Source organism: Acomys russatus, chromosome 15, assembly GCF_903995435.1.
Source record: "Acomys russatus chromosome 15, mAcoRus1.1, whole genome shotgun sequence".
Taxonomy (NCBI): domain Eukaryota; kingdom Metazoa; phylum Chordata; class Mammalia; order Rodentia; family Muridae; genus Acomys; species Acomys russatus.
The window spans coordinates 57,081,987-57,107,484 of NC_067151.1; the positions used below are offsets into that span (position 1 = coordinate 57,081,987).

The 25,498-nt window shown below is 41.8% G+C and overlaps 1 protein-coding gene and 1 pseudogene across 1 annotated transcript in view; one reads left to right on the forward strand and one right to left on the reverse strand.

Annotated features, from left to right (window-relative positions):
* Nucleotides 1–1,100: 1,100 nt before the first annotated feature.
* The window catches only part of Mnd1 (meiotic nuclear divisions 1), a 57,623-nt gene continuing 33,225 nt past the window's right edge, over nt 1,101–25,498 (reverse strand). The window contains exons 6-8 of the mRNA XM_051156846.1: nt 18,882–18,996; nt 8,457–8,501; nt 1,101–1,332 (exon numbers count right to left, since the gene is read on the reverse strand). Of these exons, the coding sequence (XP_051012803.1) occupies nt 1,226–1,332; nt 8,457–8,501; nt 18,882–18,996 (267 nt within the window). The 3' untranslated portion in view covers nt 1,101–1,225. The remainder of the gene's footprint in view (nt 1,333–8,456; nt 8,502–18,881; nt 18,997–25,498) is intronic.
* LOC127198938 (60S ribosomal protein L27a-like) lies at nt 19,198–19,644 on the forward strand (annotated as a pseudogene).

Genomic DNA, 25,498 nt, shown 5'->3' on the forward strand with positions numbered 1-25,498 from the left:
TATGACTGAAAGCATGAGGGGCTATGCTAAGCTCTGTGTTTCTATTTCACACATCAGGTTCTTCATCCAGTGAGAAGATCTGTTGCCCTAGCAACATAAACTGGTCCCAAGAACAAAGAAAGATGGACCAATTTGCACTGCTCACAGCCAGGAAGGGATTAAATAGGCCCAGAGCAACTCCTGAAAATACAAAGGCTGGATTCAGTAGCACATGGCCTGCATGTCATTTGGGTCATTTCAGACATATGGCGCACTTTACTCAAGTAACTGAAAAGAATGCCAGAGTTGGATAGCGTAGCGATACTAAGGCATGGGTAGTGGGCCTGGCCATACTGGTTTTTATCTTTCATTTTGTAGTGTCTGCAAATACTACAAATGACTAAACTTTTTCTTTTCTTTCTTTTTTTTTAATAGGCCTGAAGGGAGCGCTCACATCTTGTGAAGGAGTCAAGACACTGGGCCATGGGCTTGTTCTTTCCAGGAGAAAGGTACAAACATTAGAACAAAGTAGTCTCCATGTCTGAGGAACTGTAACATAATTCTAAATTGAAGGAACAAGTTGCTGTTCTTTCTTTCTTTCTTTGGTTTTTCAAGACAGGGTTTCTTTGTATAGTCCTGGCTGTCCTGGACTCACTTTGTAGACCAGGCTGGCCTCGAACTCACAGCGATCCGCCTGCCTTTGCCTGCCAAGTGCTCGGATTAAAGAGGTGTCCCACAACGTCTAGCTAAATTGCTGTACTTTCTAGTTTGCAATTTACAAAGGTGACGCAGCAGACTGAATGTCAATCACACATATTTCCACTAAGTATATAGATACAATGAAACAACCCTTTAGTTTTAAAGCTAGCGCCCCCATCCCCATCCCCCGCACACGCACGCACGCACCCACACGTTTTAATCTGTCTTTGTGACAGGGCATTCAAATAAATTCAGTATGTAGTGTTTGAATGGAACTTAGAAATTCCATCATGTTGTGACTTTGCTCTTGAAGAACCCTGTGTAACCTGACTTGAATGGGGTGGGTGGCTTTGCTTGCTCTGCTTTTAGTGAGCACTGTGGAATACAGTTACCAAAAAAGGGCAAAGAATATCTTTATTTTACACTTTATTTAAAATTGTAGACTGGTGAACAGTGAACAGATAGATGGTAATTTGGTACCATCAGTTAGATGGTTAAAACTTGGCATAGTCATAAGCACACAGTTCCTCTATCACCACCAAACATTTTAGTCTATGTAGTCAAAGTCTTCTGGAATTCCAAAGTTTTTGTCAATCTTACTTTCTTCAAACCCAAATTTTCTTTTGGCCCAGGATTTTATTGCAAATATGTTATCTATAAAAAAAAATAAAAAATGTTTTTGAGAATCAAGAAGGCAATCATAAAACATTCTAATGTAATCATTTTATTTTCGCTTTGCTTCCATTAGAGGTGCTCAGCTACTTAAGAATGCTGCTGCCAAAGAGAAACAGCACAGACATTTCCACCAGGGGCCAGGCTCCACCCCTCAGCATTTCTGCTGCTCTTGCTCTCAGAGGAAGCACTTTCTCCCAGGCCTCTGTCCTTCCTCCCCTCAGAGTAATGGCTTCCAGACACTCAGGTCAGCCTGAGGAACTGGGTGAGAGGGGTAGAAAGGGCGCTGCTCTTAAAATAACATAGAAACAGATGTGTCCTTGACATCCCTACAGGGAATTTGCATTGTACCACTGAAAAAAGGGTTGCACCTACTTAAAGGAATTTATCCCAAAGGGGAACCTCAAGTTGTATAAAAAGATTTCCAGTGAAGGATCTCAGGGCAGGAACAAAAGGGAGATCAAGTCCTGCTCCTCAGCATCAGTGCTTGGCAGCAAGGGATGCAGGATGGTACCCTGTGCAAAGACAGCAGGGCTTAAGGATGATAGCCTTCCCCAACCTCAATTCTACGTATTTCTCATGTAGTATATATTCATAATTAAAATGCTTTCCATAAACACAAGAACAATGGCACACATTTTCCAAGTCTGTCAGAGTACACTGCATTAGTAGCAAAAAAAATGAGTAAAAGATTAAAACAAGCTGTTCCTGAGTGCTGGGGCTGGCTCATGTCGTTACTCCTCCTAGCCACTAACCCACTACCTGAGAATGCTCTGGAGACAGAATCTTTAAAAAGATGACCGAGTTAAAAGGAGGTCATTAAGGTAGACCTAACCAAATCTGATTGGCATCTTTATGACTTGGAGACAATGAGAGATCGGGGATGGCAGAGGAAGAAGTTGGGAGGACTTAGCGGGAGGCAGCCATGGGCAAGGCGGAGTGGCCTCAGAGGAAACAGGACCTAGGCCTTCAGATTAGTAAGAATGGTCATTTTAGTTGTTGAAACTACCGTGTAGTATGTAGTCTTCCATCCTGCAAATCAACACCGGAGGCTGGAGCTTCTTCCACAGGCTCCGACCATGGAAGTGCAATTCCAAGAATCAAATAAATATAAACCTGGAATTCAGGTGGAACAAACCATGCTGTACCCCAGCTGGAGAGAAGGGCCCGGAGCAGTGCAGTCTTTGGTTAAATTTTTAAAAAATATATAATGACTCTGGTGTCCCATATTTGACCACGTCCCCTTGATGAGGAGGCCTGGTGGCACCCAGAGGAAGGATAGCAGGCTACCAAGAAGGGACTTGATACCCTATGAGCATATACAGGAGGAGGAGGTCCCCCTCAGTCACAGTCATAGGGGAGGGGAGTAGGGAGAAAGCAGGAGGGAGGGAGGAATGGGAGAATAATAATTGAGATGTAATATGAATAAATTAATAAAATATTTTAAAAAATATAATGAAGATCTTTAAAAAAATCAATAATCTAACAAAATAACACTTCTTTATATGAACGTGTTATATACAGAAAGCCAACAAATATTTAAATAACTCTATTCTCATAGCAACCTAATGTGAATACATATTTTTCATGATGTGAGGATACTAAGACACAACATGAGGCCCTCCAGGACATGCTGGGTTGTGTGTGGTTTATCTGTGTATGCAGCCAGCGAAGCCTGGCCAGTTATGGCTGAGCACGTACAGAGGTGAGGCAGACGACACATGTCAGTGTACACAGATACTACCGAATGTGGAGAATGTGTGCTTTACGATGGCACAGAAGAAACATTACAACATAGTTCCAAACAATTCCAAAGTGTGTGTGTATCAGAGAAAAAGGACCCAGCATCACATGCCTCCCAGGACAGGCCCCACGGATGTGGAAGCACTTTCAGGAAACAGGGACATACACACACTAGAGGTGGCTTGTGGGACAAGGCTGTGACCCTGGGTCAGGGAAGGAGACAATAGGCACCAAAGCAAGTTATTCAGCAGCTCTGAAGAAAGAGCTCCTGGTTCACACTAAGGACAAGAAAACATCCAAAGACAAAAGCACCAACAAAGCCACACTGCAATGCCTATGGTCCAGCCTTCCTTGGGCTTTCTTAAGACAGTGCCATATATAATCCTGACAATGCATTTCCCATCACGTAATTTTCCTATTGTGCATAATTTAATAAATGGACAGAGATTATTCTTTTAAAAGAAACAATCTTAAGATTTACAGAATTCCTGTCAATTCATACGGTTTCACACTCAGTGTCAACATAGGAATAAGATGGGCAAGATTTTGTCACTAAGTCTGTTCACCTCATGCACTAAGATGACTTTTGACTCCTAGCACAGAAAACTAAATCTCTACTACTTGAATTTATTATGATGCAATTTGTGAAATAAGATGCAAAGTGTCACAAAAGATTAATAAGAGACAGTTGGTCTATATTTAAAACCTTGGGCAATCTCTCATTCTATAAATTGAAATGTTAAATTATTAGGCAATACTCAACTATGTACATAGCAGCCTTATTCATAATAGCCAGATCCTGGAAACAACCTAGATGCCTCACAAAGAATGGATAAAGAAACTGTGGTACATTTACACTATGGAATACTACTCAGCTATTAAAAACAAGGATATCTTGAAATTTTCAGGCAAATGGATGGAACTAGAAATGATCATCCTGGGTGAGTTAACCCAGACCCAGAAACATACACATGGTGTATACTCACTTATAATTGGATACTAGCCCAACATGGATGTCCTCTGAGAATCTTCACTCAGTGGGGGATTGGGACAGATACTGGGACTTGCTACTGGGACTCTAGGTGAGAGATGTATGGGAGAATGGGGAAATAGAAGGACCCAGAGAGTGGATCTAGACGCACGGGGCCTACACAAACTACTGTGCCAACCAAGAACAATGCATGCAGGAGACCTAGACCCCTGTTCAGATCCAGCCAGCGGACAGTGCATTCTCCACAGCTGTGTAGAGAGCGGGGACTGACTCTGACATGAACTCTGGTGTCCCCTATTTGACCACCTCCCCTTAATGGGGAGGCCTAGTGGCACTCAGAGAAAGGGGAAGCAGGCTATCCAGATGAGACCTGATAGGCTGTGATCATAGGGTACGAGAGGAGGTCCCCTTCTCTCATAGGCCTAGGGGAGGGCAATAGGGTGAAAGTGGGGGTTGGGGGAGAATAGGAAGATACAAGTGAGGGGATAACAATTGGGATATAATCTGAATAAATTACTTTTAAAAGTTAATCAATCATTAGGCAATAGGTATTCTTTTTAAAATTATTACAGATTTTGGTTTCTGGTTTTGTTTCTATTGGATGTCTGTGTGAATGCATTTCTATGCCTATGAGTTTGAATTCTTTTCTTTGGCTCTTCGTCCCCCTCCCTCTCCTTCCCCTGCCCAAAGACAGGGTTCTTCTGTGTAGTCTTGACTGTCCTGGACTGTAGAACAAGCTGGCCTCAAACTCACAGAGATCCCCTGCCTCTGCCTCCCTAAGTGCTGGGATTAGAGGCATGTCTTTGGCTCTTTTTCTTCTGTTTGTTTGTTTTGTCCTATTCTAGTTTATTTTTATTTTATGTAATTTTATTTTATTTTGTTTTTTAGGGTGTTTCTATACATCCTAATGAGAGAGAAAAGAAAGAATATGGATTTGGGTAAGTGAGGAAGTAGGGACGATCTGGGTGGACTTGGGGGAGCAGACCATAATCAGAACACATTATATTTTTAAAAAATATGTTTTCAGCATTTACCAAGGTTTTCCCCCACTGCCAGAAGATAAACCCCTCCCAGTGCAGGGTAGATGGCTCTTTGAGCTGCAGGTCACTCTGTATTTAGCCAACTATGTGAATTTTATTTCAGAATCCACACACAGCACTCCCAAAAAAATCTTTAAAAATAAAATAAGATTTAAAAACTCTATTTTTAGCTGGGCAATGGTGGCACATACACTTAATTGCAGTACTAGGAAGGCAGAGGCAGGCAGATTTCTAAGTTCAAGGCCAGCCTGGTCTACAGAGTGAGTTCAAGAACAGCCAGTGCTACACCAAGAAACTCTGTGGCAAAAAACAAAATAAAACAAAATGTATGTATTATGTATATGTGTCTGTGCTTGCATGCATATATTTATACCATAAGCAAGCAGGAGCTGTTGGAGGCCAGGACAGTGGGTTGGATACTTTGGAACTGTGCTGTAGGGGTTTATGAATTTCTGTGTAAGTGCTGGGAACTAAAACTGAGTCCTCTGTAGGAGTAGTAAGTGCTCTTAACAACTGAGCCATCTTGCTAGTCGGGAGAGTCTTAGTTCTAGATACATTTCAAGGACACTGTTGGATAAAAAGAAACCAGACTTTAATTGATACTTAAAAATATGATAATCTTTCCTATAAATAACATTTTGAAATCAGGGAGTTTTCTCAGGTATCTTATCTTCATCTTTTCCTAACACATTTATATAAAGAGTAAGCTGCTGCCTTCAGTGGGAATATTTTTGAAACAGGGTCATTAGCCCAGGCTGACATGGGATGGACTGTATAGTGTAAGATGACCTTGAACTTCTAACCTTCCTGCCTCTATCTCCAGAGGGCTGGGCTTGGAGGTGTTCTCTACCACGCAGAGTTTTATTTGGTGCTCAGATTCAACTCCACTCTATATATACTGAGCAGTATGCTAGCTGGGCCACATCCAGAGCCTGGGAAATACAGCTCTGAATAGTTAATTCTCTTATCAACAAAACAGCCCTTCTAGCCCCCAGGAGGCAGAGGCAGGCAGAGCTCCAGAGTTTGAAGTCAGCCTGGTTTACTAAGTGAGTTCCAGGACAGCTGGAGCTACACAAAGAAACCCTGTCTCATTAAAAAAAAAAAAAAAAAAAAAAAATTAAAAAAAAAAAAAATCAAAAGAAACCAAAACAGAAAAACCCCAACAACAATAAAACATTCTACAAATTTTCAAACTCTCAGGATTTTTTGTTTGTTTATTTGTTTGTTTGTTTTGTTTTTGCAACTAACCACAAAGGGAAAATAGTTCTAACAGTTTTCAAATGATAGTTAGGAAGTTTATAATGAATTAGAAAACAATGCATAGTATCTTACTTAACAACTGGAATTTACAGTTCTCTTGAGGAACAAGAGAAAGAGGAGTACATGTGTAAAATACCATGCTGAAGAGCTTACATATCCCCTCAAAATGAGAGCAGGCATTATCCCCAGACCAGATGAGGAACAAGCTCAGAAAAGCTCAAAGGGTCTCTGAGCAAATGAGACGAGACGCTGAGTGGCTTCTCTCTGCCACATGCATAAGCTGCTCTTCCTACTGTCTGCTGTGCTGCTCCCTTGAAAACTACTGGAGGAAAAATCATACACACACACACACACACACACACAATGTTGCATGTTACGGAGAAGGTAAGTATATGTGTGTCATGGTGTACGTGTGGAGGTCAGAGTTAATCCTCAGTTTGGTGGCATTACTCCCCTGACCCATCTCATCTTGAATCCATAAAGCCACTTACTTCATTTTCACACTCAAAATTTTATATTTCTCAAGCCTATATGTCACATGTGTTATCACTGTTACTATTGTTAGCATTTTTGGGAAAGAAGGTCCTATGCAGACTAGTGAGTGACCTAGGCTACTTGAACTTACTATATAGGCAAGACTGGCCTTGAACTCCTGATCCCCTTGCCTCCAACTAGTGAATGCTGGGGTTACAAACATGTGTCACCATGCCTCACAATGCATTTCTCACTTACCTTATAGTTCACCTGACTCAATGTCTGCTCTTTTTCTCTTTAGTTTTCTTCATTAAAGCAGTATTTTGTTTAGGAAACCTCAGTGATGATAGATAGATAGATAGATAGATAGATAGATAGATAGATAGATAGATAGATAGATGTGTGATAGATAGACAGACAGACAGACAGATAATGGTTTTATAGGAACCCAAAGAAAATTTCATTAATATTTCCTATTTGTTTTATGTAAAATAGGTTAAGGGAAAACGAGATTTAACGTTTCTGTGAAATGCAGGCCTGGACCAACAGCAGAAAACCTGGCACACATGCCTGCTCTCCAGAGGCCAACCTGAGACAGCCCTGACAGTTCTCCCCTCTCTGTATATCCTCCAGGGAGCACAAGGACACTGACTAGAACATGGGGGTGGGGGATTGGGGGATGGGAGGGGTGGTGGGGCAGTGGGGAGGTGGGGTGGAGGGGGCAGAAGTAGGCTATCATTAGTTAGAGAAGCATAGTCACCACCATTTTATTATTAAATACTGGGAAACGTCAGTGCTACTTTCTGGCAGGTTTAATATTATTAATTATACTTGTATGTAAATCACAACCATCATTACTTTCTCCTAAACTTAAGATATACATAACGCATTTGTGGGAGAGTGAGCCTTGACACTCACTGTGCAGCCTAGGCTGACCTTAAACTCATGGTCTTCCTGCCTCAGCCTCCCACGTGCAAGCTTGTCGGCCAGACGCCACCACACCTGGGGCCACAGTGGCCCACTGACTCCTACTTTTGCAGAATATCTTTGGTGTAGATCAGAAAAAGGAAGCCGGCTCAAAAAGAAGAGTGAGAAAGCGGGGCCTAATTCCTGTGGCACAATACATGTGTGGCCCTGCACTCCTTAGGGCCTTGGCTGCTTCTTCAAACTGAGGGACAGTAATGACATCTACCCAGAGGATTATCACAGAGATAAGGTAAGGAGACACCAGACACTCATTACAGTAAAGCAGCAAAGAGTCCTCAAAACATATTAGCTATATTTACTACCAAGAAGACAAACCTTCAGGGCTCCGGGAAACTCCAACAGGAGGATAAGTTCAAACACACGAAACTGCAGGCTTCAGATACACTTGCCTCAGGGCCAAAGAAAAGCAAACCAACATGGCACTTCAGCTACGCCCTTCATTAATAGGCAACTTCAGTGATCAGTAGCTCAGCTTAGGAAAAGCAAACGAGTCAAACTTGGAGCTACTGTTGGTGTCACAGAAACATGCTTTGATAAAGATGCTTCATAACTGTGTGGAGCCACTGAACTGTACGCCACCGTGGAGCCCATGGTGCCACCGCAGTACCTACCAGTCCATCGGTTGGCCGCTTCTCTGGCTACTTTATTTGCTTGACCTGAAAAAAAAAAAAAAAAAGATAAAACGATATAGTGTTATTTATACATATAAAACTACCTCCAACTGTTGGGGGATGAAATGGACAAGACTGGATGCAGGCAGAGTTGACGACCAACCTCTGCCAAGACAGTAAGCAAGTCCTCAATGGTTCCTGCTTCACAAATAGGTCTGTCAGATATACTGGGCCAGAAGGCTGAAGATGGTGCTCCATCGTTATAGAGTTTTGGGTGTCTATTCAGGCAGTAAACTGTCCCTGTCATGTTTTCATTTTGGAAGCTACTAACCTGCACTTCCTGTTTACTCAGGTAATTCAATTTATTCATTATCAAGTCTCTGATGGGGTTAAAGACCAGTTAGTTTTAAAATTAAGCTTAGTTGTTTAGGAGTTAAGAAAATACTTTTATGTCTAGATAAATACTTTTAGGTTGACAGATATACGCTTTAATAGATATTGATTCAATTCAAAACTTTAGACTCACCAAGATAGAATAGATAATATTTTCTGCAAGGTTGCCAAATACCTTTTGATTAAACATTATGTAGGTAAGTCTTACCTATTAGCTTTTATAGTTTTTCATAATTGTACTTACTGTATGTGTGTATACACACACACACACACACACAATGGCCTTTATTTAGACAGAAAAGGAGAGATGTTGGAGGATGGTCTGATGTATTTTGATGCTAATTACTGCTTGCTGTGTCTGTGACTCACCTTTTGACTAATAAAAAGGCATCCCACCTGGGCAAGGCAGAGGAGATAGAGGTGTGGCTAAGATTCCCTGGGCTTAAAGAAAGAGAGAGGAATTCTGAGGAGAAGAAGAAAGACCACCATGAGGAGGAAGGAGAAAGACCCGAGGAGGAGAGGAAGGCCGCCATGGGTTAGATGGAGGAGAAGCACATGGCAGGCATGGATGAAAGATTTGGCCCAAATGAAGAACATTAGCAAGTATTTGGGATTATGGATGGGAGGTAGCTTGATAGAAGTTATTAGAAACAGATGGTATGGAATTGGGGCAGGTATCCCATACCTGCACCACTATGGGAAGTAGTTTAGAGGATTAATGTCTGCCCTGCCCCAGGTTAACTAAGGCTATTTTAAAATATAACAAGTGTCTGTGTCTTAATTGATTGCTAGCAGGACTTACTAATAATACAGATAATTTAAAAACAGTAAGTCCAACCCTCTACAGGTATGAACCAATGTATTATAAATTACACATATATTAGAAATTAGCATGAAAAAGCTCAGTATATCACTGTATCTTAAAAACCTGCTCAAATGCTCAAGAAAATTTCGGTTATTTGCAGTTACATTAGGTAAAGAATAGAAAGACAAGAGGAACAACTTCCCTTCTCTGAATGTCCATTACCATTGTGCGTACTTCTTTAAAGCACAGGCTTATTGTATACACTTATTTGTTTGTGTGTGTTTGGGGGGGGTGCCACAGCACAGGTATGAGGGCAGAGGACACCTTGCAGGAGTCAGCTGGCTCCTTCTACCAGGTTGTCAGAGCTTGTGGCAAGCATTGGTATCCTCTAAGCCACCTTGCCAGTGCCTAAAGTACAGGTTTAAATGAGATGTTTCTCAAACAATGTACCATATCAAAACGATCAAAGAGGTTAGTGGTAAGAATTTTATTGTACATATTATTATGCTCAATAAATCTGACTCTTAAACAATTCTCTTGGGTTTAAGAGACATAATTGCTGACTTGTACTTCCTATTTTGAAGAATGGATAATTTGGGGCGGGTGAGGGGGGGTTATTTCTTTGTTTCCTTGAGGCAGGTTCTTACCCTAAGTTCCTTGCTCACCTGGAACTAACTATACAGATCAGACTGATCTCGAACCTGCCTCCCAGGTGATAGAATTCTAAGTGTTCGCCCCCATACCTGGCCTTTACTTTTTAATGTAGCTGTACCACTTTGTAACTCTACCAGCTACACAAGGATTCCAACTTCTCCACAACCTCACCAACACTTGTTATCTTAAAAAAAAAAAAAAAAATGTAGTCATCTGGGGCTGAAGGGATGTCCCAGTGGTTAAGAGCAGCGACTGCTCTCTCAGAAGATGTGGGCACTTGCTTGTCAGCTCACAACCAATTATAACTCTAGTCCCAGGGAATGCGATGCCATCTTCTGGCTTCCATGGTCACCGCAGTTACATGGTGCACAGGCAGAGCACCCATAAACATAAAATTAAAAATAGGGGCCAGGCATGGTGTCGCACGCCTTTAATCCCAGCACTCTGGAGACAGAGGCAGGAGGATCTCTGTGAGTTCAAGGCCAGCTTGGTCTACAAAGGGAATCTAGGACAGCCAAGGCTAAACAGAGAAACCCTATCTCGAAAAAACTTAAAAAGAGTTCTTTATATGTTTTAGATACTGCCTATTTGTCAAGTACAAAGTTTGCAAACATTTTTCTCATAATGTAAGTATCTTTCTACAATCTTGATATCTGAAAAAAGTTATCAGTTTTGATAAAATTCCAGTATGGTTTTTTGTCATGCTGTCATACTTGATCGCTAATCCAAAAAAAGAAAAATACATGCCTATGCTTCCTTTTGAGAGGACTAAAACCTGAGCCTTTACACTTAGGTCTCTGGACTATTTGATTGTTGCTATGGTAAGCAGTGGGGTCCAGGTGAATTTATTGCATGTGCAGATCCAAGTGTGCCCAAAAGCATTACAAGATTTCTTTTTTAGTCCTGACTACAACCAACCATGAACTTCTGGACTCCCAGTTCTATTTCATTAACCTATGTCTCTCCTGACCCAACAACACACCACCTCAACTGCTAGATATTTATATTAAATTTTGAATTAAGAAAATTAGTCTTGGGCCAGGTGGTGGTGGCGCATGCCTTTAATCCCAGCACTCGGGAGGCAGAGGCAGGTGGATCCCTGTGAGTTCAAGGCCAGCCTGGTCTACAAAGTGAGTCCAGGACAGTCAAGGCTACACAGAGAAACTCTGTCTCGAAAAACCAAAAACCAAAACAAAACAAAAAGACCCAAAGAAAACTAGTCTTCAATATTTAAAATTTATTTACTTATTATATATACATTGCTCTGCCTGCATGTATACCTGCAGGCAAGAAAAGGGCATCAGACCACATTACAGATGGCTGTGAGCTACCATGTGGTTGCTGGGAATTGAACTCAGGACCTCTGGAAGAACAGCCAATGCTCTTAACCTCTGAGCCACCTCTCTAGCCCCTAGCGTTCAATATTTAACTAATATATTATTTATTTTGGGTCTCTTCCAGTTCTATATAAACTTAAAGAGTAGTCTATCAGTTTCTGAAAAATAAGCAGGTAGAACTATGTTGGATTCTTCATTGATTATGTAGATCAATGTCTGGAGTGTTTTCACTTTAACAATGTTAAGTCTTTTACCCCACAAACCTGGGATGTCTTTCCATTTATTGGAATCTTTATTTTGTTTCAACAATGTCTTATAGTTTTCAGGACACATCTTACCCTTCTAATAGGTTTGTTCATAGGTCATTTGATTTGTATTGACACTGTGGAAAAACACAATTTTTCTGTCTCTCCCCCGCCACTTCTCAAATTTCTGCACTCTAAAGTAGTAAGAAAAACTGACTCCACAGTTGTGTGGCGAGCAGGGACTGACTCTGACATGAACTCTGGTGCCCCATATTTGACCACCTCCCCTTGGTGGGGAGGCCTGATGGCACTCAGAGAAAGAATAAGCAGGCTACCAAGATGAGACTTGATAGCCTATGACCATATAGTGGGGGAGGAGGTCCCCCTCAATCATAGACCTAGGGGAGGGGAATAGGGTGAAAGCAGGAAGGAGGGAGGGAGGAATGGGAGGATACAAGTGATGGGATAACAATTTACTTGTAATCTGAATAAATCAATACAATTAAAATAAGAAAATAGGATTAGAAGAAAAATGAACTATTTTAGAATTGAAAAAAAAAAACCTGAGAGTAAAATTCAGGGTAGCCAAACAGTAGTGGCAAATACCTTTAATCCCATCAGAAGCAGGGGGATCTCTGTGAGTTCAAGGCCAGCCTGGTCTACAGAGAGAGAGTTCCAGAACTACCAGGGATACAGAGACAAACCCTGTCTTGAAAAAGGAAGGGAGGGAGGGAGAGAGAGAGGAAGTTGGAGTTTTCGCATGCTAGGAAAATACTCTACAAAAGAAATTTAACCCCACCCACCCCTGCTGCTTCTTGTACCTGTACTCTGGGTGGTTTTGCTATCTTTTGGAGACTATCCTAAGAATTTCCACTGTCTTTATAGTTTGTAACAATCTAGTTCAGATAAGTATCAATTTTATCTCCATACAAAGTCTTTCCTGCTATAAAACACCGTTTTCATCAGTTCTGCTGCTACTTCCACAGCAATTATGTGGTCATTTACAGACGTTGCTACTTCACATGGCTGTCTCCTAAATCAGAGAGAAAGGCTAATATAGAACGTATATGTGTATTGTCTGTTTTCTTAACTAGCAGCCTTCCCTGCTAGTTAAGATTTATTTCTTCACATTGACTAAATTAGGTAGCAAGGTTATTTTACCTCAGTCTGAAGAACGCCCTAAGTACTAAGTATGTCTATTAGTTATAAGTTAGTGGGTGTTCACTTCAAATGTCTTACTTTGCCTGTTACAGCTGAAGGAACTGTTTCTAGATATAGAAATCCTGATTGACAGCTTTCCCTCAGTATTTCGAATACATCTTCCTCCAATGCTTCCGGCCTCTCTATTTTCTAAATAGAAATTAGTGGCCAGTTTTGGTGGAGATTGCCGATTGTGAAGACTTGTTTCTTTTTTGCTTTGAAAATTGCCCTTAATTAGGACAATTTGATGATAATGGCTTACAGGTCTTGGAATCTGGAAATGTTTCCTCGTTGTTGGTTCTTCCCCTCCCTAAGAACAGAAGATTTCTACTCAACTACCTTCCACTCTGTCGACTTTCTTCAGTTAGCTCACACCTTCCTGTAACCACTCTGATTGATTCATTTCAGTTGTTGCAGTTTTAAACTGCAAAGTCTCTACTCGGGCTTGCGGTATAACTTGTCTCTTCACTAATATTATCGCCTTTGTGAGCTATCCTTAGGCCTTCGTCTGTTCTTTTAGACAGGTCTCCTTTACTGAACATGTTTAGAACAGCTCACTAAACTGTGTCTACGAAGCCTGACAGTGCTTCCTCAGGACAGCTTCTATTGAGCACTTCAACTGCAGCTTGTGAGGTACATTCTCTTCGGTTTTTTGCATGTCTTATAATTTTTTAATGCAAAACTGGGCATTTAAAATATAATGTGGCAGCCAGGTGGTGGTGGCACAGGCCCAGCACTTGGGAAACAAAAAGCAGGGTTTCAGTTGCCCAGGCTGGCCTTGAACTTTCAGTCTTTGTGCCTCTGCCTCCCAGACAGCCTGGACTATAGGCATGTGCCAGCACACCTGGCTTATTCACAAGTATTTTTGTGGACATTTAGTTGCTACCATTAGTTTTACCTAGTCTTGTTCAAATAATGGTTAAAGTGGCTAAAATAGTATTATTTAAAAAAAAAAAAACTATTGCTTTGACTTCTCACTTTCCTGGTTGTTTACAATTAAATTTGTTAATGATATCAATTATCCCACTGGAATACAAATATTTCCTGCAGGCACTATTTAAAAATAAATTAATATTAGGCATTTCTATATGAACTATTATGAGAAATTTGTGTCCCACACAAATCGAGGACAGTTTGGATAAGCCTGAGTGTTTTAAGGTGGGTGTGTGAGCTATGCTATTAAGACCTAAATCCTATTAAAATCAATTTATAAACCATGTAATCCTTTAATCCAATTCTTTCTGACTAACTTGATAGCTGAAATCTTATGAAAATCTTCTATTATAAAAAAGCACATTAATATTTGGGGTTAGAGGTTAGAGCCTAGTAAAATTATTTAAATTTATTGGTGAGGACATTTCTGATATCTGCTACTAACAATTTTAAGTTTTTTAGATCTGCGGAATTTGTAGTTTTCATTGAAAAAAAGTCATGAAGATTTACTGCATCTAGTACATGGGGGTAGGAGGCGGGACATGAACCAGAGTACAATCTGCTTGCTAAGAATTTAAGAACAAGTGTTTATTTTTACAGATATTTTCCTGGTGGACTCTCCTCCTTTCTGAGTCCAATTACACACATTAGGGTAAGTTGCCCTCAGCTCATGTACGCCAGTTTAATATTTAACTTTTCTCTTTGCTATGTCTTAAAATACACTAATCTGTTCTTTGGCAAAAAGTAATCTGCTATTAACCCAATCCAGTGCAATTACCACATCAGATACAGTTTTCCTGTCAAGAAATTTGACTTATGTCCTTTCATATCTTCCGTATTGCCTCTTAGCTCCAACTTACAGACACTGGAGCCATTATAATCTCCTGCCCTGCTGGCTCTGGCCTCTGGCTCAGCACTGACCAGCAAGCTATTCTGTTAACTCTGTAGGACATTTTCCTAGTCTCTGCACAACTAGTAATATTAGCCTGCACTCCAAACATACATTTTTTTTTGCTAGGTGATTTTGGATTTTTGTAAGTATTCCTGAGCTTGTTTGGGGATATGCTAAGTTACTTGGCAATAGTTTGCTGTTTTCAATCTTGCGTCTCATGGTGTGTAAGTGATGTTTAGATGACAGCCAGAGTCACCTGCCCAAGGAAACACCTGCTGCCACAAAGCGGTAAGTCTTAAATCCTCACTGAGGAGGGCTAATACTAAAACTTACAGGTCCTGAATAGAGAAAGGAATTGGATACAAAGAAAAAAAGTGATGCTTCTCCAGAGAAGAATGGCAGAACTACTGCACACCAGCTGCTGGGTGCTGTTCTTACTTTATTTTTTTTCCTCCCCCAAGACAGGGTTTCTCTGTGTAGCACTGTCTGTCCAATACTCACTTTGTAGACCAGGCTGGCCTCGAACTCACAGCGCTCTACCTGCCTCTGCCTCCTGCGTGCTGGGATTAAAGGTGTGGCCTGGGTGCTGTTCTTTAAGTTTATTTTATTTTATTTTATTTTTAGTTTTTTGAGACCGGGTTTCTTTGTGCAGCCCTGGCTGTCCTAGCACTATCTCTGTAGACCAGGTTAGCCTTGAACTCACTGAGATCCGCCTGCCTCTGCCTCCCAAGAGATAAAGATTTTCACTAAGAGGTGACAGTAGAGCTCTTTGGGACAGCCATTCTCTACAAATTTGGTGTTTGGAGACATGTGTGCCACAGGCTCTTCATCGCCATCCTGAAGGACAAAGTGGTTAGCTAAATCTAGCACTACAAAATTAGCTACCTCAACTGAGGAACTTCAGTGAACACAGAAGCTCACAGCAGGAGCCGAGGGAGGAGGTTACTGCAGGAAGCTAGGCCTGCTAGCCATCCTCTCTAGAAAGGGAAAGGTCGTCTGCTCAACACCAGCTGTGTGGTGTGCCTAAAGGTCCTGGAGAGCTTCCCAGGTATACTTCCTGCCCAGGCTCACACCCTCAGGTGACTCCAGCAAGGCTGCACCTTCCAGCAGTTTCCTGAAGAGCTTCTGTTTTTCAGGATGCAAATCTGATCCTCACATGCTCTAACTTGGTCTGCTCCTTCCTGACTGCAGTCTCATGGGACCCTTCACAACTGTTGCCTTAGGGCAGCACTTGCTTGTTGGCTGGCTCATTTCCTTTTGTTTTACGAGCTATACTTCTTAGCCACAGTCAGTAACATCTCCCGCTTTGTGGTCTCCACTGTATAGTCACAGATGGTTCACTGGGCAGGTGAGCCTGGCTGTGCTGAAGTAATTCTTGCATGCTGGAGGCTGAGGCAAGGGGATTGCTAGCTTGAAGCTATCTGGGCTAGAGAGACCATGTTCTCAAAAGACAGTGCACATACTCACGCACGCACGCACTCACGCATGCTAGGCCACTTTAATTGCAATCCAACTCTACTCAGGCTCCTTCTAAAGTACCAAGTGTAGTACCAGTTTTCTCAAAGCCTCAGTCAGGTACAATGTCAGATCTTTAAAAAAACACACTTGATAAAAGTTTGCCTTAAACAAAAGTAAGCTATGAGACTCTAGGGAAAATTCTCCATTTTGGAATGGTGATCAGTTGGAGGTATCTTCAAGGTCAGGGATTGCTGAACGTGTTCACTTCTCTCTCAGCACTGGGACTCCATCTGGCTTAGGCCTGTGCGGGCCATGTGCACGCTGCAACAGCCACTGTGAGTTCATATGGGCGTCAGTCCTATAGTATCTAGCAGGCCTTGTTTCCCTGATCTGACTCATCTCCATTGGCTCTCGCCATGTTTGAGCCTCTTCTGATCCCTGGGAAAAGGAATATGATTGAGACATTTCGTTTAGAACTGAGCGTACCAAGGCCTCTCATTCTCTGCAATGGATGCAGCTGTGGGTCTAAATTTCTGTTCCCACATACTATAGTAAGAAATTTCTAAAAAAAAAATAAATAAATAAATAAATAAAAATAAAAATAAAGAAATAAAGAAAGAAAAAAAAAAAAAAAGAAATTTCTGGAGAGATGGCTCAGAGGTTAAGAGCACTGACTGCTCTTCCAGAGGTCCTGAGTTCAATTCCCACCAAGCACATGGTGGCTCACAACCATCTATAATGAGATCTGGTGCCCTCTTCTACGTAGGTGAACATGCAGGCAGAGCACTGTATACATAATAAATAAATAAAATCTTAAGAAATTTCTCTGATGATAGTTAAACAAGACTCCATAGCAGAATGTCATCAGGAATTATTTTGTTGCTATTCTCCTAAAGCATTTGGTTTTCCCTGAGGTCCCATGTCATACCTAGTTTCAAGTTCTTAGCTAACAGCAGTGGTAGGCATAGGTTCCATATAATCTAGTGGGCCTTAAATGCAAGCAAATAGTTGTTAGTTACACCCACATGTTGGCACCGCTGTTGCATCAGAGTATCTTTTTTTTTTTTTTTTTAAAGATTTATTTATTTTATTATGTATACAGCATTCTGCCTGCAGGCCAGAAGTGATGGTTGTGAGCCACCATGTGGTTGCTGGGAATTGAACTCATGACCTTTGGAAGAGCAGTCAGTGCTCTTAACCTCTGAGCCATCTCTCCAGCCCCCAGAGTTTCTTTTTAAAATTTTCTTTTTATTAATTTTTTTTAACATATACATTTATACTCACAGCCTACACAAACTACTCTCAAGAGCAGGCTCCATTCTGACCAGTAGCTGACTATCACAAACGAACTCAGTCATAATTTTTGAGGTTTATTTTATATCATAGTACATTCTCTGTTCATTAAAAAAAAACCCACAACAGGTCTTTTTTCATGTGTTACGGTTTTGCACTTTGTGTATTGGTGGGACTTCCTCAGATGTGAATGTGGGGCTGTGTCTGGATGAGCTTCCTGTGCTTCAACTGCTTGTCTTCTGTTTGTTTGTTTGCTTTTGTCTCATTATTGCTTGTTTGATCTCATTTTCTTTTTCTTTCTTTCTTTCTTTCTTTTTTTTTTTGTAGATAACTATTTATTTTCTAATGATACAATAAAGAAGAGCCTGGTTTGGGGTGGTATGGATGTGTGGAGGATCTGGAAAAAGTTTTGAAAGAAGAAACACTACTCAGTATACACTGTAGGAAAAATATCTATGCATAAGTAAATGTTATTTTAAAAAGAAAAAAAAGGAAGCTACAACAGAAAAATATGGAAATAGTTATACGGTACATATTTTCCTAAACAGTTAAATGCTTTATCTTCATAACATGCATTTTAAAAGTTCTGTAAGTGTTCTAATTTTATGTTTCTATAAATACATAAATAATAGCAAGCTTTGAAGATCCTATTTTAAAATTGAAGAAGGGCAGGCAAGATGACGCAGTGGATAAAAGGTTCTTGCCAGAAAGCTTGATGACCTGAGTCAGAATCCTGGAGTCCACGCGGTGAAAGAAGAGAACCAACTGCTATAAGCTGCCCTATGACCTCCACACACTAATTAGGAAGGAAATCGCTGGCATATTCATAAGGCAAGCACTTGTATTTATATATCCCTCAGAAGTAATGGTAGATTTCTTCAGTAGACTGGAGGTGTCCTAGAGCAAACTGCCCCTTCTCTGGCCTCTCAGTTTCCTGACTGTCTTACACTTGACCTGTCTGTCCTACCAGTTTACCTTCCTTCTTCTGAATGCTTTCAGTGTCAGAGCTGTGACCACTCAAGGCTGGACTGAGTCTCCTCAGTAGAAATCGTGAGGCCGTGCCTCTCTGTTAGACCAGACAGCGCTGAGCATGCAGCACTGCAGCAGGCTTAAAGGGGGCCCTCTTCTCACAGGCGGGAAGGAGGGTTTCTAGGCAACTAGGTATGCAGAGTCTGTTACCAAACTGAAAATGCTCAAGTTGTGATATAAACTTACGTATCTCTTCCACAACTTGTGGGTCACAGTCTCTGTATTTTTCCACCTCTGCCTTAAGTTGTTCCCTTTGGTCACGAAATGAAGAAAGTTCTTTTGCAAGCATGGCTCGTTCTTCCTGGATGTAAAAGGTTTTATGTACAGTCAGGCCAAATAAAATATCATTTATAATGAAGTAATACATTTCATAAACACTTATGTCTTTGACGTGGTATATGTATATAGTCGGCTCTTGGTACTCCTGGGTTCCACATCTGCAGATTCAATCATCCATAGATCAAAAGGACTTAAAACGCCTTCTTTCCTTTCTGCCGCTGCCATGCCATCCAGACTGAGCAAGACCCGGAAACTCTGGGGCCACGTAAGCCACAGTGACAGCCACATCAGTAAGCACTGCAAGCACCCTGGAGGCCACGGGAATGCTGGAGGCACACATTCCCACAGGATCAACTTCAACAACTATCATCCATGTGACTTTGGGGAAGCTGGTGTGAGGTGTTACCACTTAAAGAGGAGCCAGAGCTTCTGCCCAGCTGTCAACCTGGATAAACTGTGGCCACTGGTCAGTGACCAGATGCAGGTCAATGCTGCAAAAACCAAGACTGAAGCTGCTCCCATCATTGATGGTGTGTGGTAAGGTTACTACCAAGTTCTGGGGACGGGCAAACTCCCTAAGCAGCCAGTCATTGTGAAGGCCAAATTCTTTAGCAGAAGAGCCAAAGAGAAGATTAAGGGTGTTGGAGGTGTCTATGCCCTGGTGGCTTAAAGCTACCTGGGGAGGTTAATTAAATGATAACATTAAAAAAAAAAGCAAACAACAACAAAAACCAACTTAAAAAAAAAAAAAAAAGCATACACCTGTACTAAATAAACATGACAGAAGTTTCCCTCAATGTACTAAACATGTACAAAGGCTGCCCTCTGTATGATTCAGCATAGCAAATGTTTACAGAGCATTTGTGTTATAGTAGGAATTAGAGGTAATCTAGAGATTATTTTAAATATAATTATACAAGCTATATGCATATATGCAACTATTATGCCATTTATATATAAATTTATTACATTTATATGTAAATATATTTTACATATATATGTATTATATATAGACATATATATAATTGACATTTTGATGCATGCATTATATGGAGGTCAGAGAACAATGCACGAGCCAGTTCTTTCATTCTGTCCTGAGGGTCCTAGGGAATCAATTAGGCTGTCAGACTTGGCAGCAAGTGCCTCTACCTGGTGAGCGACCACTGGCTCAGTTTATTTTAAAAAAGGGACTTGTGCATCCAGATTTTAGTATCTCACAAGGTCTTGGAACCAAGCGCTGTATGGAAACTAATATGTATCTGTGCTCACACATATGTATGGTAAAAATCAGCCTAATTCTCATCCTCTGAAATCTTGAATGCCTTTCATATCTACCGAGTAACTAAATACAAATCAATATGTAGAATGCAATGACCGTAAGCAGTGAGAACCGACGGTTACACATCACTGAGCTCAGGAGATGATGATGTCACCACACATTAGGGGAAAGCTTGCACTACTCTTTGGGTAGTTTCATGACTTGTGCTTATGCACGAAAGCCATAGTTTCTAGCAACAGCAATCATTAAACTATTATCCTTTAAAGGGTGTTTGGAAAACGTTCTAGATTGTTTTCAACTTTAAATGATTAACCTTTATAAATGTTTAAAGGGATCAGAAATGGCCCCCTGCCATTTTTCTTTGAAGATGAACTAAATAAGGCTTTTAAATAGCATGAGCCAACAGAAACCCTGGTCTACAAAGTAAGTTCAGGACATTCAATGCTGTAACACAAAGAAACCCTGTCTCAAAAAACCAAGATTTTATGTAGATGGGTACTTTGTCTGCATGTACATCTACACACCAAAAGATGGCATCAGACAGTTGCAAGCTGCCATATAGGTGCTGGGAATTGAACTCAGGATCTTCAAGAGAGCAGTGAGTACTTTTAACCATTGAGCTATTTCTCCAGCCCTCCTTGGACATTTTAGGCAGAGTCCTCATCAATAGAGATGTCACAGTGCTACGGCTGTGTGACTAACATTTGTGAAACCTGAAAAATAATTTCACACAAAATCAAATGCTAGCAAAGATTCTCAGATAAATCCAACGCAAAAATCAAAGTCCACGCGGCTGCGTGGGCTGGCCTCCAGCTCCCTGGCATCCTGCACTTTCCTGTCTGCACTCTGGTTTTGGCTGAGCTGCTGCTCTTGCCAGCCAGAAAGAATCGCACACTAGAGCAGCCGAGCACATAGAGCACGGCACACCGGGAACATCCTAGCTCTGCATGCTCCAGTCAGGTAGCTGTGACTGAATAACTGAACTAGATAGGACTTAAATATAAATACTAGGATGCAACAGAATGGCCATGACTTGCTATCTGAGCCCAGGCTGTGCATGCTTCGACAAAAGAAAGAGGAGAAGAAAAGGCTGGTGCATTAGAGAAGCGAAGGCTGAACAGCACATGAGGGCAGTTTTACCTCTCCAGGCACTTGGATGTGAAAACGGCTTAGACGGCACCAGCACAGAAACCTCTGCCAAGGTGTTTAATGTCTTCCTGCCTCTAGTTCCTCAAGTACAAAACTGGAGATAGTACCTACCCAGTAGGAGCTACTTCTTAGCACCATTACCACGACTGATCCCTAACAGACAGGGGTGAGTACTTCTGAGATCTCCCACTGGTAAGACTTTCTTAGGAGCCTTTCTGAATTACTATACCCTTCTGTTGGCCGGAAGTTCCATTGTGGCTTGGCAGTAGGCTCCTCCACACGCCAGCTATACTGCTAAGAGGATTAATTCATACAATTTCTAGACATCTTATACCACTATTCATTGAAGGTGCTTCTATCAATCACTGCCAGTGTTAGAGAAAAAAGAAATCTAACAAAGAAGCAGCAACTACTATCAACTACAGAAACAGAACAGGTCTCGGAGATGTCCAGCGCCCACTCTCCCTTAAACAGTTATAGATGCTAGCGTCCTCTATTTCCTATCTGTGGCTGTGCTGAAAACTAACATAAAAGAATAAATCTGAAGTAAATGTGGAAACACGTTCATAAAGGAAACATTATTAGCGCTGAAATCACACATTGACCCTCGTGCAGTGATAATGTAGACTGTCCCTTGGATTTTAGTTAATTCCAGATATAGCCAAGTTCACAACCAGGAGCAGCATTCACAAGTCCAACCTTTGTCACACAATCATAGTTCCTTAAATCATGCTTAACTTCCAAATGAAGACAATAACCAGGTCATAATTACATCTCACATCCTAAAACTATCTCATGTATAATTGCAAATGTATTATATATTTAATCAGGTCATAATTATGCTTAACATGATATAACTATACCTTACACAATTGCAAATACATTATAAATTTAGAATAAGTGGCAATGTCCCTTGAAGAACATTCTTTCAGTATGTCAGACTTAAATATGATAACCAATGATATTCTCTTAATTGATGTTACATTACATGATAAAAAAGTCAAGGAAAGAAAACACAAATACCTACATACATTCTTAGCAAATTATGAGAGAAATATCCATGTCAATTATAAGGCTTGTTTATGCAACTGGTCACGTGGCCTCAGCTGGTATTTCTAACTACCATCCCCTACTACCCATTCTGTGCTTCCTCCGCCCTCAGCGCCCTCAGCGGGGCTTAGCTCTTTCCCTGGAGGAGTGACCTATACCGTTCCTGAAGGGTCTGTGCCTTTTGTCATCCTGCTTGGATTAGGTTGCTTAGTTTCCCATGACTTTTATCACGAGACACAGTAACACCTAGAAACATTCTACAGGATCTCCTGCACTCCAGACACAATCTTTATTACTTCAATTGTGGAGAAGCAATCCAATTTCCCCTGGCAATCTTGATCAGTCACCCTCCTAACACTTAGCCTGTTGGCCTAAGAGCATCAGAAGCCCAAAGTGGTCAGGAGGAAGTCTGAGCTCCCAGTTCAGTAGAATGTTTACTGTGGCTCCTTTCAGAAGTACTTCCCACTCTGGAACCAAAACTTTCAGGCCACCAGAACTTAAGGTCATGGGGACAGGAAGTAAAAATTTTCCTAGAGGGTCACTATGGTGGTAGTGGATGAAGTATTCCCTTTTCTAACCCTTGATTCCTGAAGCCGTGGACCCTAGATATGGGAGAAACATCTTCTGGAGAACCGTGCCCCAGCCCTCCAGGCTGCTGCCACCTAATTGGTGCTGTCACTGTGTCTTCAAAAGGCCATTCCATCTTTCTGTCAGGCCAGCTGCGTCAGGATGCTGGGGAGCATAGTGAGATGAGTGGATCCCATGATCCTGGGTCCACTGTGTCACTTCTCTGGCTGTGAAGTGAGTTTCTTGTCAGAAGTCATACTGTGTGGAACACCATAGCTGTGGATAAGGGGTTCTCTAAGTCCACGGATGGAGGCTTTGGCAGAAGCATTACAAGAAAGGCAAATCCATAACCATAATAAGTATCTACTCCAGTAAGGCAAAGCATTGTCCTTTCCCAGAGAAAGTGGTCCAGTGTAATCAACCTGCCACCAGGCCGCTGGCTGGTCACCCTGGGGAATTGTGCCGTATCTGGGGCTCGGTGTTCGTCTCTGCTGTTGGCAGATCTGGCACTCAGCAGCAGCTGTAGCCAAGTCAGCCTGGGTCCGTGGACGTCCATGTTGTTGAGCCCATGCATAACCCTCACCCCTGCCACCATGGTCACTTTGTTCATGGTCCCATTGAGAAATGACAGAGGCTGACTGTCCACAGAACAGGTCATGCCATCTTCTTAATGACTGAACTCCGCCTCTGCAGAAGTTAGCTTTTGATGAGCATTTACAAAGGATACAGTATCTTCACATCTTTTGCCCATTAGGAGAGATCCATCCATGTACTTCTTTCCAGACATCTTTCTAACCAATTTTCCAATCATGCTCTTTCCAAGCTCCTGACCATCCAGCCAATCCATTGGCCACAGCCCATGAATCGGTGAACAGTCATAAATGTGGCCATTCCTCTTTCCAAAAAAAAATGTGACCATGTGTACTGCCGGAAGTTCTGCCGATTATGAAGACTTCCCTTCACAAATGTCTTTCAGGGTTGTCTCATAAAGGGTTGTAATGCAGCAGCTGTTTGTTTCTGGGTGACACCGGCATAATGTAAGGATCAGGCTAGTCTTCTCTTCCTCAGTTATAGGGCACGTCCCATGAGGCTGTAGGTACATGCTTAGCAGCACTTAGGCAAAGTCTTCATGTACCTTGCTTGCGCCTGATCACATACATACCACTTCTGTTTGGTATTAAATTGCTACTGTGCACATCCTATTTTATGGTTTGGTGGGTCAGATAACACCCAGCTCATGATGAAAAACTCAGGTCTCATGGTAACTTTGTGGCTCACTGTCAAACATTCAGTTTCCACTAGGCCTAATAGCAGGCCAAGAGCTGTCTCTCAAAGGGAGAATAGTTTGTAGGTGAGGAACCTTGCTCCAAAATCCCAAAGTTCTCTCTGTGTCTCACCTATACAGGCCTACCAAAACCTCCCAGCAACACCCCTCTCAGCCACTGACAGCTCAAGTACCATTGGCTCTGCTGGATCATATGGTGTAAGTGGTAGAGCAGCCTGGACCTGCTGAAGAACCTTTTCATATTCCAGGCCCCATTCAAAGCTTGCAGCCTTCAGAGTCACTTGGTATATGGGCCTGAGTATCGCACCCAAGCGAAGAATGTGCTGTCTCCAGAGTCCAGGTAGGCCCAGTAAACACTGTGATGGGATATCATCGTGACCCCACCACGCCTATGGTTTCACATAGGTAGAAGGCCCTTGACTACTTTTGGTTTGGTTTACTTCCCAACCTCTGATGTGCATGTGTGTTACCAATGGGTCCAAATACTCACTGGCTCCTGCTCACTAGGTCAAACCAGCGTTATGACTATGATTGATCACCTTGCCTTTGGTGATTCGGTGCTGCCACCTGACCCCAGCAACTTCAGGCCCAATTAAATCCACTGCACTTAATACCTCCAACACAGCAGCAGCATCTCTAACCCTAAGGTTTGGCACATGGAAAAGGGCGATGACAAAGCTCTTCAAGTGTGCTGGTGCCATCTCACCATTGTGTCTTAGAGGATTAGTGAAGGGCATGTGTTCTGGGCCTTCCCATAGCGGAGGAGGACATTTTACACAGTACCTAACCCTAACATTGCAATTTCCCTAAGCCTTAAAATCCCTTCACCAACACTAAGCCAAGGCATATGAGGCATCTCTAATGTCTTTCCAGTGAGTCATCTTTTGACAAATGCTTCAGCGATTCAAACAAACTTTTGATACTTTTCTTTTTTAACTAAGTAAGCTCCCATAGTAAACCTGAGTGGAGAGTCTAGGTTTAAGGGCCTATATCAATAAACTCAGCCTGGTTCACTTTTATGGTCCTTCTACCATTACAATTCCCCCACCCTTAGAATCCATTCCCACACATACTCTCCAGACTTCTGCTTGAATGAATTAGCAAATTCATTAAGCTCCTTAGTAGTGTGTCACACCTCCCATGGACTATACTTTCTACCTCCCCTATAGGAGCCTGCATAGCCTTTAGCAGGTC